General features: G+C 45.5%; 1 protein-coding gene across 6 annotated transcripts; it reads right to left on the reverse strand.

Annotated features, from left to right (window-relative positions):
- Positions 1-251: 251 nt before the first annotated feature.
- On the reverse strand, positions 252-19,308 carry LOC142892996 (transforming acidic coiled-coil-containing protein 1-like). Of its 6 annotated transcripts, none has more exons than XM_076033195.1 (13): positions 19,222-19,308; positions 10,193-10,284; positions 7,787-8,180; positions 6,259-6,313; positions 6,087-6,174; positions 5,287-5,336; positions 4,192-4,326; positions 4,007-4,083; positions 3,696-3,739; positions 3,399-3,559; positions 2,021-2,127; positions 1,807-1,927; positions 252-1,712 (listed from the first exon to the last, which is right to left on the reverse strand). In XM_076033195.1, exons 3-13 carry the CDS (start codon positions 8,122-8,124, stop codon positions 1,644-1,646), a joined length of 1,245 nt encoding a protein of 414 aa, XP_075889310.1. In that variant the 5' UTR covers positions 8,125-8,180; positions 10,193-10,284; positions 19,222-19,308; the 3' UTR covers positions 252-1,643. The 6 variants fall into 6 exon arrangements, 5 of the variants coding, with proteins under 5 accessions (XP_075889310.1, XP_075889311.1, XP_075889309.1 ...); XM_076033196.1 differs by lacking the exon at positions 19,222-19,308 and adding an exon at positions 18,019-18,270 and having other exon boundaries at positions 4,192-4,323; XM_076033194.1 differs by lacking the exon at positions 19,222-19,308 and adding an exon at positions 18,019-18,269.
- Between the last annotated feature and the right edge of the window lie 435 nt (positions 19,309-19,743).

Here is a 19,743-nt window from a genome sequence, read left to right on the forward strand (position 1 = left end):
TTCGAGAGAACCAGTGGTTAGTGTTACAAAGCCAGCCGTGCCGTGAATAAGGCGTCTGTTCCACCGCCACTCTGCTTGTTCAACCCAAGAGTCAAAGCTTGGTGTGCTTAGTTAGCATGTACAGTATGTGCAAGAATGTATTAGTCTAACAGGCAAGTCTTTTGTAAAAGGGAGGCCATGACACAAATTGCGACAAACACACAAAAATGAGCAAAAATGAGAAACCATAAGACAAGTGCCAAAAACCTGCATAACAACAAATGATATCCATGTTTATTCAGGAAAATGTTGACTTCAGTAAACTCAAGTCTTGTATGTCAAGTGAATGCATCACAAAACGAGCAATGATTAGAAAATCAAGTGAAAATGGCACAAACAACATCAGAGGTAAATGATACAAATATGTGTGTAGTGGCATGCCAGTGGATTGGGGCACCGAACGTCATCTGATTTCCATCAACGATATCCAGTTACAAAATAAGTCTTAATAATAATAACTCTTCACCAAATCACCGTGCCAGACAAATACACATAAAGTTTTATTGGCAAAACAATCATATTTTGAGAAATACAAAGCTGTGAAAATAAACATGCAAATATACAGATTTGTCCATTGAATTAGAGTGTTATTAAGATAAGCTTTCAAAAGAACCCCTCAGTGTTCTGTGGCCAGTGTGATCACCAGTAACTCTGTTTGACCCAAAGGTGCTTTCAAATGGAGGTGGACATATGGCAGCATTTGCATATCTTACAAGTTCTGTATAACTTCATCCACAATCAAGTCATTACTTGACACATTTAGGCGTCCTGGCTTCTTGACACAGGAAAAAAAAACAAAAACAAAACAGGCTTGGGCGGAGTTTACAATGGCGACCAGGACATGACCGTGTCTAAGATTGTCATACGTCTGTGTTCTTGATTCCCCCGTCTCAGAGAGAACCAGGTGGCTTATAGCTTCGGCTGTTGCTCGTGAACAAACTAAATCTCTGCGGTCAGCTCCTCCTCCTCAAACCATCCCAAATCCTCCCCTCTTGTGCAGCCTGACTCAGCCCTGACTTCATTCCATACCCCTGAGCTTCTCTCTTTCACAGCATAATCCTTCTTTTTGTTTCAGAAAAATACATGGATTCGACCGTTACCTTTGCGTAAAAACAATCCTTCAGAAAAGCGACTGAAATATACACAGGCTCTGAAACTCTTCACAACTCTGAAACGGGCCCGGCCTGCGTGATGTCATCCTGTCAGACGAGTTGCTGGGAATTTCAGCCGCTAATCTGCCGGGAATTTAAATTGAGTCACGAGCAGATTGTTGCCATTGGCCGGCGTGACTGACAAAAGCTCTGGACGCGCGCACGGCCTCGTAACAATGAAAACGAAATGATGTGACCGCATACATGTGACCCTGAAACAATGACTAACATGTATGGGGCTCGTCTTCACTCAGGTCATTAGTAGTGCAAATTTGCTAAACAGAGGAAGTGACTTGCATCTTTTTTGTACATAAGCAGCCTCAGTGGCGCAGGGGTGACAGAGAGCCGGAGGGCTGCGGCATGCACGTGGTGCCGCCGCCACGTCGGGGGAGTGGGGGGGGGGGGGGGGGGATGGGGCGGAGGGCGGCGGATGACTCCTCTGGAGGAGGTCACTCAGTCTATCTTCCCCATTTTGGCGATCAGCTCGTCGCAGATCTTGGTGAGCTCCTCGATCTCTCGGTTCTGAAGGAGGCACAAGAGAGGAGGCGTCAATCTTGGGAAAGTCGGAGCTGGTGGGAACGGCACCAAGAAAAGACAGAAAAGAAGCGTCTGGTACCTTCTGCTGCAGAGCCTGTTCCAGAGAGTCGTTCTTCATCTGCTCCTTCCTCAAGCTGGCCGTCAGCGCCGTGCCGTCTGAATTGGCCTTCGCACGCACCTGTGCGATCTCCTCGTTGGCCCTGCGGGACGCGCAACGTCAAATCCATCACGAGCACTCAAAGGGAAAATATTTTGTTTGCCGGACCCCACATTTCCTCTCCGCCACCACGTACTTGTCTAGTTTCTCCTCAGCGTGGACTTTCAGCGTCTGGTATCGCTGCTCCTCCTGCTTGACTCTGGCCAGATACTCCTGAGCGCACTTCTTCAACACCTCTTCATTCTGGGCCATACAGAGCAGGGAAAGACAAACTGAGCATAAGCAGATCCAACGTTGAGTTGAGTTTATGAACATGCTCACAGATTGAGAGATTGAATAGAGAGATTGTGAGAGAGACATCTGTTTGAAAAACACCAGCAGAAGCTCTCGCGATTCTTTTGAAGCGCCGAAAGTCCTCTTCAAAATGACAGAATTTATGTCCCGTGGGCCAAATTTGTTTCAGACTGAGGCATCTGCTGCACAGACTAACAAAGACACAATTCACTACACAAAATGAGCAATTACATAATAAATAAGGAGAATACTAAAACACTCAACAGGCGCACAGAAATGGCTCAAATCATTTGGAAAATAACCCTAACCCTGACCCAGCGTCACATGGCTCCTTTTCCATCCTGTACAATCTACTCATTAATGACTTTGACTAAGAGTGGTTATATGTGCTTATGTCTATTGTGCTAACATATAGATCTAACATAGAGGGACCCTAAGACCTCCTTCCTGGCTTCAGTAAGACATATTGGGAATGCAGTACAGGAGATGTGTCAGATAGGGTACCCACCGCCCCTGGAAGACACAACAACCAGATAGGAGCACAGGGACCAGAGCTACCACAACAAGCTACCCATTAATATTAGAGAGTGTCTGACTTTTAGGACTTTAAAAGCACAACTTACAGTCTGGATATTAGACAAACTTGTGAGCCCCTGTAACCATGTTTAATCTGGGTCTTTCTTGTGAGTGCACTTGTATGTCTAAGGCGTGTGCGTGTGCAACAGTGTAGCTATGCAATTATTATGCGCAAATGTTTATGGCTGATACGTGTGCAATAATATAGGCACAGTTATTACGCATGAATGTTTATGGCCGGTATGTGTACAAGAATGTAGGTATAGTGTAGTACAATATGTGTGGATGTTTATGAGCTTTTTATCTCAATTGTTTTTATGTCAATTGTTGTTTTGTTTTGGGGACTACGGATTCAATTTAATTTCCACTGTCCCATCTAGATAAATTTATAATAATTAAGATGTTGTTCGCCTACTCTAAGGATTGATTGTTCAAAGGCACAGCAGCTGCACTCAAGGAGTCTTTTCTGTGAAAGAACTGGAAATAATTTTTTATTTGATTAGTCTCGTGCCTGTCTAGAGACCTCCAGTCTATGTGAGCCGCAGCCCATCCCCATGAACGCTGTCTCTAATCAAACTTATTTTTGATTTGATTCCAATTTGATCCCCTTTGTGCGACTGTCAACCGCTCTGAACTCTGCTCACCTTCTTGAAGCCCTCCAGCGTGCTCTTCATGTTCTCATAGCGTCTGAAGATGTCGGAGAGGGAGCGCTCCACAGAGTTCAGGTCGGCCAGGGCAGCCTCCTTCTCCGCCGTCACGGCCTGCAAAGCCTTCTGGGAACTCAGCTTGTTGCGTTGCTCATCCTCTGCCAGGGGTGAAGAAGAAGAAGAAGACGACGTCGTTGTGGAAGGATTAATAACTTGTTTCTGCAACACGCTAACATCTCCAGTGCCACCTACGAGCAGCCCGTCTTCTAGTAGTCTCTTCACGTCTCTACTCACCAATCATCTGAGCGATTGTCTTCTCATATTCTGCAACAATTTTCCTGTAATAAGGCAGGGAAAACCCATGATTAGAGCCTCGGCCTCATGACAGACTGGTGGGTCTTAAAGACAATATTTATTTTGCTTCCCTCATGCTGATCATACAGTTTAAAACTCCAGAGGCTCTTTTAAGAAATAAAAGGGGCTGTAATTTCCCAAATTGCTGCAACACGATGCAGAATCAAACCCCCCCCCCCTGTAGCGAGTAGTATTCTGCACTATCTCCAGATTAAAAAAAACAAACAAATGAAAAAAATCATCCAGCGAACCTCATCTCAGTGACTTCTTGTCTGCTGGCATCGAACCTCTTCTTCCAGTCACTCACTTCCGCCTCTTTGGTGATGATCTAAAAAGAAAAAAGATGAATCTCACGCTGAGAGCCGTGGAAGGATCCACTCCATTCCAAACACTGAAGGCATTTGTCACCCTGGATGACAGTGGTGAAAGTGTGTACCTCCTCCCTAATGAGGGTGAGAACTGCCTGCTTTTCAGCCTCACTGATGCAGATGGAATCCAGGACCTGACTTCCTGTTTTTATAATTTCACTTCCCCCGGACTTGTTCATGAGTTTGCAGGGCTCCTCGAACTGCTGAGGACACAGGGAGAAGCATCATTTCCAACATTTAGATAATCAGTTAGAGCACTTTTCAAAACATATCATATAACACCCATCACGGTTTTATTGACCATTTTTCATTCGGTACAACATATTTTAATACCTGTTTAACCTCTTAAAAAATCTAAAGAGGAAGAGGCTAAATCAAGTTACTTGTGATAAAAATAGTAATGCTTGGTGTTAAGATTAAAAGCCAATTTGACAATATGGCACAATTCCACATAATAAATTGACACATAATGCTGGTGTTACATTTCACCTTGAAAGTCTCTCAACTATCCAGATGCTCTTCTATTTGCATCCCTGTATGTGCAGCCACTTTACTCCTTTTGTTTTTTTTTTTCTTCAAACACTGTTAGAAAACGTCTCACTGAATTTTGGCCACCTCTCCCCTGCTGTACTCATAACGCCTGCTCTTTCTCCTTCTCCGCGCCTCGTGACTCTTCTCTCATTTTGTCCTTCTCCGGATTATGACAACCGCATTCTAATCCGCCAAGTGATAAATCTTAATCCATCTGTCACCTGACTGCATACACATGGTTAGCAGACACTGCGGGCCCCCATCTGCTCCACAGCACCGCACAGCATCGCATCAGACACGCTCATTGTGCAGATTCTTTTTTTTTTTTTTTTTTTAAGTATGCAATGTTGAAATGATGAAAGACTTTATTTAGGAATTATGACTCAGAAATTATGAGCAGGGAGTGAAGACAATTCTGAAAAAGTGATTCTTAGAAAAGTGAAATGGGCAAAATAAAACTGAACAATAGACTTTGTTTTGTTGTGCGTCTGGTTTCAGTCTGCATGATCTTTAAGGTGTTCCACCCCCACCTAGTGGCCACTTGCGGCATCACATTTTATGAACGAGTTGGAGACTTTATGACTCTCACGATAGAGAGATGCGACGAACAAGGCAACACTGTACCGACTTACCACAGAGCAACAGTCTGAGGGCTCAAGTTTAGATGTCTCAGTGTCTCCACCTGGGGAAAGACACATGCATGTGAGAGAAAATGAGGTGTCAAGGGATAGATCGACTGTATTCTTTTGTACTTCTGGACTTCTAAAAGAACATTTCAAAATAAAAGTGTATAAACTGTAAAAAATATAATAATAATAATAATTTAAAAAAATAAAATAAAATGTTGTTTCACCTGATTATTAACCTGATTAGAGATCCAGCCACTAACCCATAACTTTTGTGATAACTTGCAGTTTTCATTCAATTCCTGAGAGCAATTATCTACAATATGTTTGGGTACCTTCAGTTGGAGCTCCATCAAATCTAAAATTCACTGTAATAAAATAATGTTGGTGTTTCCTTTTTAGATCAATGTTTAGGGCAATTGGTGCTGTACTGGATTGATAAACACCCAGAGTGGAAACTGGTAGGAGTGTTCGAGGGCAGCTGTAGGACTTATCTTCTAATGAATAAACTGCACTGTTGCAACACCGTTGGAAACCACTGAGCAATCTGCTCGAGACCTAAGCAGTTACAGAATTCTATGCAGGGGGAAAATTACATGGGAAAAGGTGCATTGTCCACTCACTAGTGATTCTCGTGAGCAAACACTTCTTAAAAATGATAAAATCAAGTCATCTGATGAGTCACTAAACAGGGTGGTGGCAGAACCATTCATTTTCGTCTTAACTGGCTGGCTCGCTTACGTGCACATCATGACGTCAACACAAAAACATTAGGATCAGTCTTCACGGGTCGGTTTCGTACTCACAGCTGCCATCCTTGTTGGGCGCGAGGCCGACGCTACTCGCCAGCTTCTCCTCGTCCGTGGCGTGGCCCCCATGTTGCTCCTCGCCGGCCTGTAACAGCAGCACGCCGGCGTTACGGAGCCGCCCAGGAACCAGTCAGTCAGCGTGGCCTGCTCCACACGGTGACTCGCTTACCTTTTCGCAGAAGTCCTTTTGCATCTGCTGGTTGGGCTTCACTTTGCAGGAGTTCCTGAGAACGAAGGTCAACACCAAGACCAGCGTTAACACCACAGGGACCGAGATCTCTGCCTGCGTGTACATGTTGCGATTATTCAGAGCCGGACAAACAGGGAGCCTTACATTCGGACCTCATCGCTCGGCTTTTTGTGCGTGTGTGTGTGTGTGCTGAGTGTGCATTCCCGACCGAATGTGCTGAACTCTGCTCAAGAGGGCAGATTAATGAGAGATTGTTGCCAAACTGAAAAAAAACAAAACTCGGCAACAATGGTTGCGCAAAGCATGGGGAGGGATTAGGTGTTTCCAAGACAACGCTCTGTCCGATACTCTCTAAATATCTACTGGTTCTACACCGTCACTTATGGGGCAAGATACAGTAAGATCAGGTGGACGACACGGCAGCCAATCTGAAGCTTAGGATGAGTTGATTACTGCTGTGCACTATTACTTACACTAGAACACAAAGGAAATGGACTTGCTCGGCAGTCCTGATGCCACGTGGAGAACGACAAAGAAACGAGACAGAGTGACAAGGTTGAAAGACAGAGGGTTGGACAAGAGACAGGATGGGACAAGGGTACGGTTGATATTTCATCTCTCAGAACTGCAACTGAATGAGTATTTCCTGTGCTTATCCTTATGCGTTTAATGTAAGATTAATGATACTAATGAGGTGACAGTGCAGACAGCACGACTATTGGACAAATTAAGTTAAACACAACAACAACAAAAAAAAATCACTAAACTAAAAAAAAAATGTCCGTCATTAAACAATAGAGATTGTTTAAAGGAAACTCAAATAAATATGTTAACAAACAAAGAAACCCTCCTCTCTCAGTAGAATGACCTTGTATTTATGAAACCTGCGTATCTTTAAAAGGTCAAGACTGAACTTGCACACCTACAACACATAATTGAACGGTTATGTTTTGTAGGTCATTTTCAAATATAGAGAGATTTTTAATTATTGACGTGCTACTCGTATTTAAAAATATAATTAAGAGCCATGCACATGTGAGTCATGGTCCAGTTTTAGCTGGGACTTACACTGCGACAAGACATCATCATTTGACTGAGGAAATACTCAATTCTAAAGAATTTCTTATGTGGCTAAAGAGTTGACAAAAAAATTTGAGCAACCTTAAATAAGAGAACCCTTAATTATTAACCCTTAATTCCTCAGGAGAATTACTACTCAGGAGAAAAGACAACGGGTGATTCAAAGGAAATACATTGGGGAGCAGATAAAATATTAATAAAAGTTGAAAAATTACAATGTAAAATGACTGAGAATTGACTGGATTTTCATGGGGGAAACACAGACCATGCAAATCTGTTAAAAGAGGGACTTCTTGATACGCAAAGATTACATTCAGTTGTCATGTCTAATGCTGTGCAGGATTTGTCAGGTGGGAACATCTGTCTAATATCAGATCAGTTCCATCAGCATCTACAAGAGCAATTTATCATTTTCCATTTTACTTACTTAAAACCTGAGCTGCTGCTCTCACAGGTTTGTTTTGCAGTGTCAGAGGTCATATTGCCGTTGAGCAAGTCAGGGTCCACGCAAACGTCATGACTCGGATAGAGGTTTGAATCCGGGCTGGAGTCCGACACCAGCGGAGCCTGGTCGTCCACCTCTGAAGGGTCGGGCTTGTTGAGGGGGGAGCGGACGGACAGCGACGGGGGCCGCATGGCTTGAGGCTGTGAGGCCGCAGCGTCTCTGCTGCTCAGCGTCACATTGAGGTTCTGGTCCACGGCAATGCTCCTGTCTCCAGCTGAGGACCCAGTGAGGTTATTCAGGGGATCGGGCTCTTGGATCATGCCCACTTCCCGGTTCAAGTTCTTGTCCAAAAAGCGGTTGGCAACATCCGGCGAAACTGTGAGAGGGGAATCAAATTACGCAAGTTATGTGTCCAGTTTTACATAAAGCCCAGGGATCAGAATGTTAAACAATAGTTGGGCCAGTAAACAGGCCTAACACAAACAGAGCGGAAACTAGAAAAACTACAGAGCTGAAAAGCAAAGCTTTGCTCTCCTGGCAAAGAACAAACACAGATGAGCTCACGTCTGAGGCTCCCTGGAGACGACAGGCTGCTATACAACTCCGATGTCTGACCTTAAAATGCTCCTGACAATCTTGAATTAAACTAGGAACACTGATGGAGAGAAAACATTGCCTGAAGCATCTTCTCTTCTAGAACGGGACGACCTGCTGATTACTAAAGCCAGTTTTTTGGCAATTATTCAAAGCGAATCTTAAGATTAAGCCAGTTTCATATGATGTATTTTTTAGGGTGCAAGAGAAACAAATCAAGAACACAAAAGTCATATCATCACTTTCTTATTAACACATTTAGCAATGTAAGAGTAGCAGCTGGTGGGTAGAAATATTGTGTCAAAATCAGAACATAGCTGAATTTCAAGGCGATCTCCTTTCATGTTGGTCAGCAACAGAATGCTGTTCAAACAGTAACTGTTTTGACCAAAGAACTCTACTGCAGCACACCTTCCTCAAAGGCAAAACAGAACAACCATCAAAACATGAACCAAGACATTGCAGTTTCATGTTATGCGAGGAACATTCTCTCTAGACATCTGCCACAAACAGGGGCTAACGTGTCGCTGATGACATCACACAATTATACAAGTTTATATAGCGCTCTGCTCGAAAGGGTACTTCCAGAAACACCCTTCGGAGATCAGGAGCAGGCGTAATGGAACCACACCCAGTGATTTAAAGCACCACAACCGCTTGGCTAAGCAAGGCCAAACATCAAGCTTAGCGTCAGGCACAAAGCCAGAAGAAAAAGAGGAAACGGAGACGGGGAGAGGGAGAACCAGCAGAAGACATCGCATTAGAAGCTACAACGGAAAGCTATCTGACGGTGCGGCCGCGTTGTGTTTCAAAAGGACAGGCGGTTACACTGTGGCCTGAGGCTGTTCTGATGAACTGTGATTCCCTTCAACTGTATAATTAGAGTGAAGCAGAATAAAAAACAAACCGTTCTTTATGAAACAAGAATAGATTCTGTCGAGCAGATCGACCGTCTCTGCAACAAGGAGACTCCTTGCCTGGAGAATCTGACTGTTTTTCGCTGCTTCGTGCCAAATCTTAGGCAGTGTGTGCAGAAAAATAATTCATTTCGCAAAAAGAGAGACGATTATTCAAACAATTCAATATTGATTATTTAGTGAAGCTACAACAGGCATCACAAAAAATAAAAACAGTCTGCACCAAGCGAGTAATGACTTACGACACATAGCACAACACCAAACAAAAACTCGAAATAAGCTGCAAATGCCTTTGCTTTTGATTTGCTGCTGAATTTTCTTTGCTCTGTCCACCGGCCAGCATTTTTCTTAAGTCTTTTGTAATTTCGACCAATAACATCTCCCTGTTGTCGAGGGCAGTAAAGCTCCATCTCATTTGCCACACCTATGGTCACACTAAGTTGAACCGATGTTACAGTGAATACAAGCGATTGGTTCTCTTTTATTTGTGCACTGCACATGATGGTGTTACAATGATGGTCAATTTTCAATTCAACGTCCATCACTAATAATATTTCATACACATGGGAGATACACTGCGGTAAGCTGAATTGATCAAAGAAAGCAGACAGAGAATGACATTGTGGTCTAGACGTGAACTCACAAGCATGAAAAATAATAGTTCTCGTCCCCGTGTGACCCAGAACACTATGGCGCACTGTTGACTGTTGACTGAATATCATCATTAAAAACCCATTCGAGCAGAAGAATGTTGCGGTCTGCAGGGGTTTAGTCATTCATTTAGTTGTAGGGTTTAAAAAAATAACATAACTAGCTTTTGGGAATGGCTTCCAGGAAGAAGCTGTAGTCGGCGAGCCAGATACCTGCACCTCCTCACCTGTGTGGCTGGAGTTGTCTAGTTTGGCCAGTATCTTCTCAACCCCCGGAGACTCGGCCTCTGGGGTCCCGAAGGTCCCCTCTGAGTCTGAGCTGTGAAGAGAAAGGCAGAGGAAGTAAGTTTCCAGTTCAAAAGAACAACGCACATCGGGAAAAAAAAGTTAACTTTCCGTAGCAAGTAAACGCTCTGCAGGACCTGCTGTCTTCACAGAGCGTACAGCATCCTGGGAGACGTAAGCCCGTCATCACTCTCTACCGTCTATCTGTTACCCTCTAAAAGGCGCTGAAGAGCATTTAAAGCTCAGTCATCCGGAGTGGAAGATGGTTGTTATGCCGAGCCATTACTGAACTGAACAAACTGAAATGAAATTTCAGTTTGTTCAGGAGTGACCCAGCATCAGAGCCAATGTGTAATTACTGTGCAATAACTCTTATTACACTGATGTTAAGACGCCGTATTCATGTATCTAACATTTAGATTACTGACTCAGAATGGATGTTTGTGTATCACTTCTCTATTTTATTTTTAATCAGACATGGCACTGCAAATTTCGTTGTACTCTGGTGCAATGACAATAAAGCTCTCTTCTATTCAATTCTATCGTCATACATGAAATGGAAACACTTCACATCACTGCCTCCAGAATGCGTAACAAGGCCTCCCCAACAGCGTCCAACCGTCTTTCAGAACAAAGAAGACACTGGAAATGTTCAGTGCTCTGAGCGAGAACGGCAAACGGCTACCAAGGCAAAAACATGGTGGCCGTACAACACGGCGAGGGTTAAAAAAACAAGCATCGGCTTTCGAACATTCATCTTTTCAGTTTCCCAGATGGGCCACGAAGAACAAAAGATCCCTCAGCTGTTGGCGGCTCAAAAATAAACAGGCTGCTTTTATTTTAAATGAAGAGGAAGGGGAGAGAAGAGGAAGTGGAGTCCTGCAAGGCCACCTGCATCCTTTGGCTGTGAAACAGGACTGACACACACACACACACACACACACACACACACACACACACACACACACACACACACACACACACACACACACACACACACACACAAAAAACAAAGACGCACACAGTCTTTGAGTCGGCTGTGTCAGCTGACTCGCCACTCAGGACCTAAATTTACTTCCAGGCGGGGGAGTCGGAGGGGAGGGGCGAGAGAGAGGGAGAGAGAGAGAGAGAGAGAGAGTGCTTCGTGGTTTATCCCTCTTCTCCTGAAAACACACGTAAACATCCGCGCACTAATACGATACAGAGCATCAACAGTGGCAGCAGCCCAGCAACCAAAGCAGCGCACTGGCTGCTCCCCCAGACACACATTCATTCCCACACTGGACTGGAGCTCTATACAAACGCACTCTAGCGTTCACAGCTAATCCTCATATACATATCCCACCCGCCTACTTCACACACACACACACCCCAATGATGGCCCCCAGCTCCTAGCTTAAAAAAGAAATTGGAGATAGGAGAGAGACAAAAAATCTCTGGAAACTGCCAGGTTACCAGGCTCTCTCACACACACACACACACACACACACACACACACACACACACACACACACACACACACACACACACACACACACACACACACACACACACACACACACACACACACAACAAGTGGCCTGGACAGTCTGAGCCTGAGTGCTTGGTGTCTGACGTGGACACAAGATGTTGCACACAGAGTCGCGACAAACAAAACATCAATTTGAGTGTCTGAGCGTCTGCGCTCAGCCAATAATAGCATCGGAAAGAATCTGAGATTATACAGCAGCAATAGTCATCTTGTGTGTGTGTGTGTGTGTGTGTGTGTCCACCACCATCCACCACCTGTCAGCGTGACTCAGAGGAATCTGCAGTCAGCACACAAACGCCCACACAATGCACACAATCAATCCAGAGCTGCTCAAACTTGAAGCGACTGCGAACGAGATTTGTGCTTGAATATGTTTGATTCCCCCGTCAGGAACCACCTGTCAGCTCGCCGCCCGCCTGCCTCTCCCAACAGAACAGAGTCTTGCCCCCCCCCCCCCCCAACATTACCCAGCATGGCCGGGCCCCCCCCCCCCCTCTTACTTGTTGCCTTCATCATGGTCCTGGGCTTCAGGCTGCCCGTCGTCCCCTGACACCCCGGTCACTGCCGACCACGTCCACTTGGCCCACTGCACCGGAGACAACCAGGACATCCCTTCCACCACCAAGGGAGCTTTCAATGTGAAAGAGAAACTTCCTGCCCCCTACACCGGATTAGTTTAGGGCTCCGGTGGCGGTCGATGGTGCGAGCGGCACCGACGGTCCTGGAGAGGAGCTGTCGATGCGTCTCCTCACTTCCTCTCTGCTGTCTTTAGCCTCGCGCTCACTTCCTCCTCTCCTCTCCTTTCTCCTCTCTCGCCTCGTCACTCAGCACTCCCGCGCTGCCTTTCTGCGTGTCTCACTGCTGCTGCTGCTGCTGCTGCTGCTGCTGGGCTCTTCGCGGCAGCACTGACTCACACGGCGCAGATCGCCGGAGCATCAGCAGTCACTCCTCTCCTCTCTCCTCCTCCTCCTCTCTCCGCCCCACTGCCCTCCTCCCTTTCTCTTCCCATCCCTTCCCCGTCTGGATGGAAGATCAGCTGGTTAGCCGGCTCAGAGCTCACCCCCCCATCCCCCGCCCCCGCCCCCCCTGCCTCCCCGTTTCATTCGAGGTGTGACGTTCGGCGAGGAGAGCGAGGAAGCACAGGGGCGCCGCTTCCTGATTTAAGAGGCGAGGAGGTCTGGCTACTCTGCCGGGTCTACCAGAAGTCTGTGGAGAGCAAAAGAGAGCAATGGAGCACAGCAGGAGGTTCAAAAATAGCCCGCGACGGCTCTTAACGATCTGTAACACCACTCTCAGCAAACAGGAGGGCCGCTGTGCCTTTAAAACTTTTTTTTTTACTTTACCCCGTGTGAAGTGGTAAATTTGCTGACGTGGGACGAGCACAAGGCAGCGCGTCTGACGGTAAATGCGTGTCGTTAGCGGTTGTTTACCCGCCGTCTGCCAACAAAATCCCTGGATCACTGTAATTGTTGCAAAGCCGTTTTCCCCCCCCCCCACCTCCAAAATAAGAGCTTCCTGAGGCTCGAAAAGAGGAAGCCCGACATCAGGAAACTGAGCCCTTGCAGTGTCTAGGTACTAAAATACACACAAGCAGAGGTTGCCTGAAGTCTAATGTCTGAGCTGGAAATTTTGGCTATTAATTCTTAGATGATCGTAAACCAACAGAGGATCCATTGTTTACGTGAGAGAGAAAAAACAACAGCCAAAGAAAACTAGGCCATCCAACAAAGCAATCAATACAGAAAAGCCAGAGCCAGTGAGGGAGAAACTATTTGAATGTCATTTGGATGAAAGCACTTTCACACACACACACACGCACACACACACACACATCAGTGTTGTTTGGATTACTCCATAAAAGTAATCCAACTACTGATTACTGATTACCCCTTAAAAGTAATCTGATTAAAATTTCAGACATTTTGTGGAGAATAAGACATTTCTAGCGAGCAAAATATTTTTGGAAATGTAACAGAATCGGGTTTACTTGATAAAGAAATTATGATACAATGACCAGTTTTGCCACGGTAATCCCGTTACATTACTCCATTGCTCAAAAAGTAGTTAAATTACATTGATGGATTACTTAGAAATAGATTACTCGACAACACTGACACACACGTGCCTCTGAGGCGGCCGGTGGAAGGCTTATGTAACTTTAAGTCCATGCTTTCACATTTCTCTCTCTCTCTCTCTCTCTGGTTTTCACACACACATATACAGACACACACGCAGCATCCAGGTCACAGACATGTGCTCTTTTCAAATGACATGGAGCAGAGCTACTGAACCGGGAGGGGCGATGGAGACGATGAGCTGGGTTTGTTTTCATCATTTGAGGCTCACGTGTCGCCGGCGATAAACAGCAGCTCCAATATTGCTCCATCACGTTCAGACCGCCGGAGCAGCCTGATGAAAGCACGCACCAAGGCACATCAGATATGATGTCACACGCTGCTGAGCACAGAGAAAAGGGGCTCTGTTCAATCTGTGATAACTGATGGACTGAAAAAAGAAAATTGGAGCAAAGCTGAAGCGGTGGGGAATCTGGAGCACAGAGGTTAAAACGTGAGTGAAAGGAGAGAAAGTTGGTTTTTAAAAGAGAGGCTTCAATCTAAAATGCCTCCTTCTGCACATTCTTGACATTCCCTCCGTTGTTTCCTGCTTCAATCGTCAGCCGACTGAGAGGACAAACCTGTCGGTGTGGGCGAGGACACGCAAGCCTGGCCAGTGCAAACAACCCCCCCACCAAAGAAACACAACTGAATGAACACCCTGTGTTACAGGAGCCTGTTTGCTCTCCTACACCTTGAAGTTGTAACTGTGTAGCTAAAATTCAACACCTGTCCCCCAAACACACAGGCGCTAGCAGGCTGAGCCTGGGGCAACACACGATGACAAACAGCAAAAGCGGGGAAAGAAGAATCAGTATTGCTTATGTAACACCTTGAAACCACAAATAGCGCAGAGCGAAACGACGGCAGAGAAAACCACATATGTAACACGGCGACATGCAACCCTGAGCCCACAGAGACGGAGGTCGTCGATTACGCTTTGACTGATAGCAGCACGTGTGGCTACGAGCTAAGAATAAATCAGCAATAATAGACATGACAGAGTCATAATAGAGATGAAGCGAAAGCAAATGAGAGCCTGTCTGCATGTGTGTGTGTGTGTGTGTGTGTGTGTGTGTGTACAAAAAGAATGTGCTCTCAGTTCACTCCACTTATATGAGAAGGCCATGGATCTCACATGTGCTATCATGCCACCTTCAGGTCACTGATGTTATTACCCCGTGTTTGTGGGGGGTGAGGGGATGAATGGAAGAAGAAGAGCAAACCCTTTATTGATCCCACAGTGGGGACATTTGCAGCAAAACTGTATAATGCAAAGATCGGTTTTGGATTTGGTAATGCTGACAACAAAGTCCAGAAGCTGCTGTCTGTCTATCGCTGAACTGGCCTGTTTGATGGAGCCGCATGGCATATGAAGACTAAGTTAGACCTGTACTAATGTATCGGTGGATGAGGTTATGCTTCTTCACAAGATTAGTTTCAGTTTTATTGTGTCCACTGTGAATGTATGTCATAGTGCTGCCTGTTGAGCATCTCTATTATCTGGTCACATTTCAAGTTGCTGAAACTTTATCTTTCAAATGTCCCAAATACTCCATGCTGCATCTTTACTTCAAAAAAATATTTAAAAAAAAAAATATATATATATCAGGATTAAGAAAAAAAGAGAGAAGAAGGCATCATCGGTTCATGGCTTCAACATTGTATGGTGGAATGTGTGTAAAGTGACAAGTGTATTTGCTGAGGGCCTTAATCACCTTTCTTTTGTGTAAAAAAGAGGACACATCCTGGAATGCAAACCCTCCATGCTTGTATAAGATAAAGAGTGAAACTGGTTAAGCCAGTATTAGTTGAGATGGACAGAAAGCAGCACAATCATTATCTATAGTTAAAATCAGGAGTGGTGGATAATGTGCAGATGCTCGCTTGGCTGCTACTATAAAGTCCTGTGCTTAGAAAATGTACATTGGTACCAATAGTACCAAATACAAGGAGCACGCTAATATCGAGGCAAGCACAGTGAATATCATACATGTCAGATAGGTTTAGTGATGGACATGAAATGGTCTGTAATGATGTAATAACGCAACACAAAACAAAGAGGCTCTGACTGCTTGCCCTCTTCTGTGATGTGGCTCCATCTAGTGGCCTTTCACGGTACTTAATTTACAAGTGTTGCTAAAACAAAACAAAACCATCCATCCATCCATCCATCCATCCGTCCATTTTCGATTGCTGCTTCGCCGGCACTCGGGCTGGGGTGGACAGGGGTTGTCATAAATACAACCAAGATCGTAATGAGTATAAGAAGTCACTTAATGTTCAAAAAACGAAACTACTCATATTTATGATGTGAAACCTGTTTGTGAACAACAAGTGGGCAAACTTGAACTATATTTTTTGGGAAAGGGAGCTACTTCATTTGTCTGAAGCTCCTCATTAGCAAAACCTGGGTGAATGTAGAACACACTGAACTCACAGAGGGAAAAACACACAGAAAAGTCTTTGATATGCTTTTGCAGAGCACAGCAGCAGTGTTTAGACCCCTCATATCTCTAAATGTTTCATACAGGAATGCCAGTTAGCCGCAATCAGAGCAGAAAAAGCTGCAAGGAGGGAACGGAGTTAGACTGAACGGAGCCGAAGCACTCCAAGCTCCACACACCACACTGGGATTATTAAAGTGACAAGGGAGTGATAAAATAGAAGGGGAGAGAATGAGGGAACAAAGGATGCAGAGAGGCGGGGGTTCAGCCAGGAGGAGTCGGATGGAGACACCAACTGAGTGATTGTTCAGGGCCACAACAGGGCCACAACTGCACACAACTCCCAGAACAATAGTTGCATGCATTGTGCACACATGACCGCACAGAGTGAGGAACCGTCACGGCCCTTTGCTCTTCTGCTTCATAACGTCTCACTTGGTTTTCGTCTCGTCGGATTCAGTGGGACACACACACACACACACACACACACTGCAATGTTGGACGTTTCAGCAATTCTTCTCCGGAGCGGCTGAGCAGCGAGTTTCACTTTCATCCCAGCCATCCAAGTCTGCCATGGCTGATCCATAATGGATGAGTACAGCGACTCTCATGTATTCACAATGCCTCTCTAAAGATAGCAAACTTCTTTCAGCTTCCACTGGCCTGGAATTCACAGCAGCTTGAAATGAGCACTGAATGCAGGTCAGCGTCTTCTGCAAATGAGGGACTGCCAGGACGATCATGGGAACAGGAAGGCCCCAGTACATCACAGACTGGTCCTCTTAAGACATGCAACCAATTATTAAGCCCAAACTAAAATTAGACCAGATGGTGAAGGCTGCGTTTCCCACGCCACTCGGTTGGCTTCCACTTTTCCCACTGGGAGGACCCCGACCCCCACCTGCCCCAGTGAAAACACAGATGCTACAGAATAAAATAGGAAATGTTTGTATGCTCTACACACGGTACATTTTATTCTTACTTTACTCTGCATCGGTATGATTAAAAAAAAAAAAAAAAATGCCAAAACATTCCCCAACCCCATGTACCAACCCTCTAAACGTATACATCTGTCCAGATTATATATACTATATTATATTAAATATTCCCGCTTGTGGACGAGCAGAAGCTGCTAAAAATGGACTTGCAAAGCATCAGATCAGTGGGATTAGCGGAGGGAAAGTGAGAGGGCTCCCTCTTTGTTATGAAGGATTAGAATCAAAAGAAGAGGAGAGAGCACAGCTGTAAAAGTGCCCTTAAGCTCTTGACTAATGCCAGAGCAACATCTTCACGCTCCTCTTCGCTTTGCCTTCCAGCGGGCAGAAACATGCAGGAGCAGGACAGGAAGGAGAGTCTCGGAACAGGACTGTTGAACGCTGCCTTCATGACCGCAGCATGACCTGATCAGCTCACGCTCATTACATTAGCCTCTCCTCCAGAACCTCCAGCTGCATAACCTTCCATCTCTCCTCCCCGTTTCCTTTTGATCTTGAGCGCTTCTAAATGTGGCACCAAGCTCGACGTTATCCTCTACTTCTCTCGCCCCATCCAACGGCCAATCATTTCGCCGAGCCAAGGCCACGCAACCCTATTGGGTCGACGTCGACCTGCTGTTGCCGACTCATCAACAACCTGCAATAACACAACATGCGCACAAATGTAGCGTCTCCTCTTACATGCTGCTCCTCTTCCCCGGAGAACTGACGGAGCGCTTCCTGTTTTGGCTGATGGAGCCCCCCATGGCAACAGCTGAGTCTGCCTCCGATCTGCTCCAGATGCTCCGATCCCTATGTGTCCTTCACCTCCGCGGCGCCTCCCCTTCACGGCGTCCCGCTCGGCCGCTCAGAGCCCGGTGCCACATCGCCCCTCATGACTGACTGACTGGTTATCTGTCCTTCAAGCTTCCACCCAGCTGTCTCTCTGTCGATGCCGTGTGATGCAGTGTGAGTGCTCAGGAAGTGCTGCTGCTGAGCTCACATGAACAGCTCCAGCGGACACAGTCCCGCCTCCTCCTCGCTCTAATCTCTCTCTCTCTCCCCTTCAGATTACAGTGACTTGTCAGGCTGTTCTTTTTTTCCTCAGAAGAAAGACAGAGACTATTTTGTGTGTGTGAATGTGTGAGAGGGGGTGGGCCGGGGGGGATTGCCTGAGACTCAGTGTGTGTCACTGTGCCATTTGGGGGGGGGGGTTGACAGTATTGTTCACGCATGAAAGAGTCCCTTCTTTTGTCGGAAGGCCGAATACCACATGTCAGATCCAGGGGGAGGGATGGAGGAAGATGGAGGAGGAAGGGGGGGGGGGCATAATATAATACAACCTCACTTGTTGAGCCAAGTACCTGTTGTGACCCCTAACCCTTTTCCCAGCAAACACCCACTTCCTGCATGACAATAGTCACTCAGATGCATGCTGCCCAAAGTCCCTCAATTCATCACTATTCCAGCACGACTTGCAACACTCTTTGAAAAGTAGGTGCTGCGGGTATCAAACTATTTGTTTGTCCCTGTTAAGACCACACAAGTCTTTAGTAAACACAGACAAAAACTGAAGGACAGTAAATATGTGTCATAAGAAGAGGTCAAAGGGTGCTTTAAAAGATGAGTCAGGCTTGGCAACCTTGGATCTGCCAACAAAACAAAATGAAATAAGTAAATACAACGAAACAACTCACTACTGGTGGCCACGCGTGTTTCTCAGCGATCCAATTGGACCTTTTACAAAGTCCACGACAACAACGTCAACTTAAATCCTCGTGGTCGTGAACGAATTTGAATTTTGCTCGTGCGTTTTCCCCACATGTCGGTAAATCTAAATTATAGGTCGTTGTCAAGGATTCACGATGATAACGGCACGTGACAAGAGATCAACCGAAGTCCTACCTGCACAGAGGGACCTATGAATATGACTTTCACGAGAGTCCGATGAGGCGTATCAGCAACTGAATAATATATTTGCATTTGTTGAACTTCGCGACAGGATACATATGAATCGCTTTCCGGTTTTCACAATAAGACTAAATTGAGCAGGAATTATAACAGCTACACAAATTACTTCCTGAAGTACAACCATTTCTGTAATTTTTTTTTTTTTTTAGTAAACCTCTAAAAGTGCATTGTGGGAGGCACAAAAATGTCCAGCAGGTGGAACTTTGATGTAAGATAAAAGTCATTAGTTTCATAAAAGTGGGGCTCTGGCTTGGGTTGCCTTAAAGCTAATTAGATTGGAGAAAAACATTGACGTGTTTCAAGTGCGTGAGCAGCTTCAGAGCTCCATTAGCCAAGTTGGTCTTCAAAAAGTCCCCCCAAATCCCAAAAGCCACTTACCTTGTTAGTCCAATTAATAGACTTACTATGACATAGACCTCCTTTGTGTTTTATTGATAGGAAATATATCATAAGCGT

Source organism: Nelusetta ayraudi, unplaced genomic scaffold, assembly GCF_046127955.1.
Source record: "Nelusetta ayraudi isolate G7.1 ecotype Tasmania unplaced genomic scaffold, CSIRO-AGI_Nayr_v1 ptg000041l, whole genome shotgun sequence".
In the NCBI taxonomy this organism is placed as follows: domain Eukaryota; kingdom Metazoa; phylum Chordata; class Actinopteri; order Tetraodontiformes; family Monacanthidae; genus Nelusetta; species Nelusetta ayraudi.

Excerpts from the sequence above, each read along its gene's own strand:
- LOC142892996 (XM_076033192.1), bottom strand. The coding sequence starts at position 12,391 with ATGTCCTGGTTGTCTCCGGTGCAGTGGGCCAAGTGGACGTGGTCGGCA. Across the intron at positions 4,327-5,286 it reads CCTCAGACTGTTGCTCTGTG|CAGTTCGAGGAGCCCTGCAA; the intron begins GTAAGTCGGTAC and ends CTGTGTCCTCAG. Across the intron at positions 3,740-4,006 it reads CAAGAAGTCACTGAGATGAG|GAAAATTGTTGCAGAATATG; the intron begins GTTCGCTGGATG and ends GCCTTATTACAG.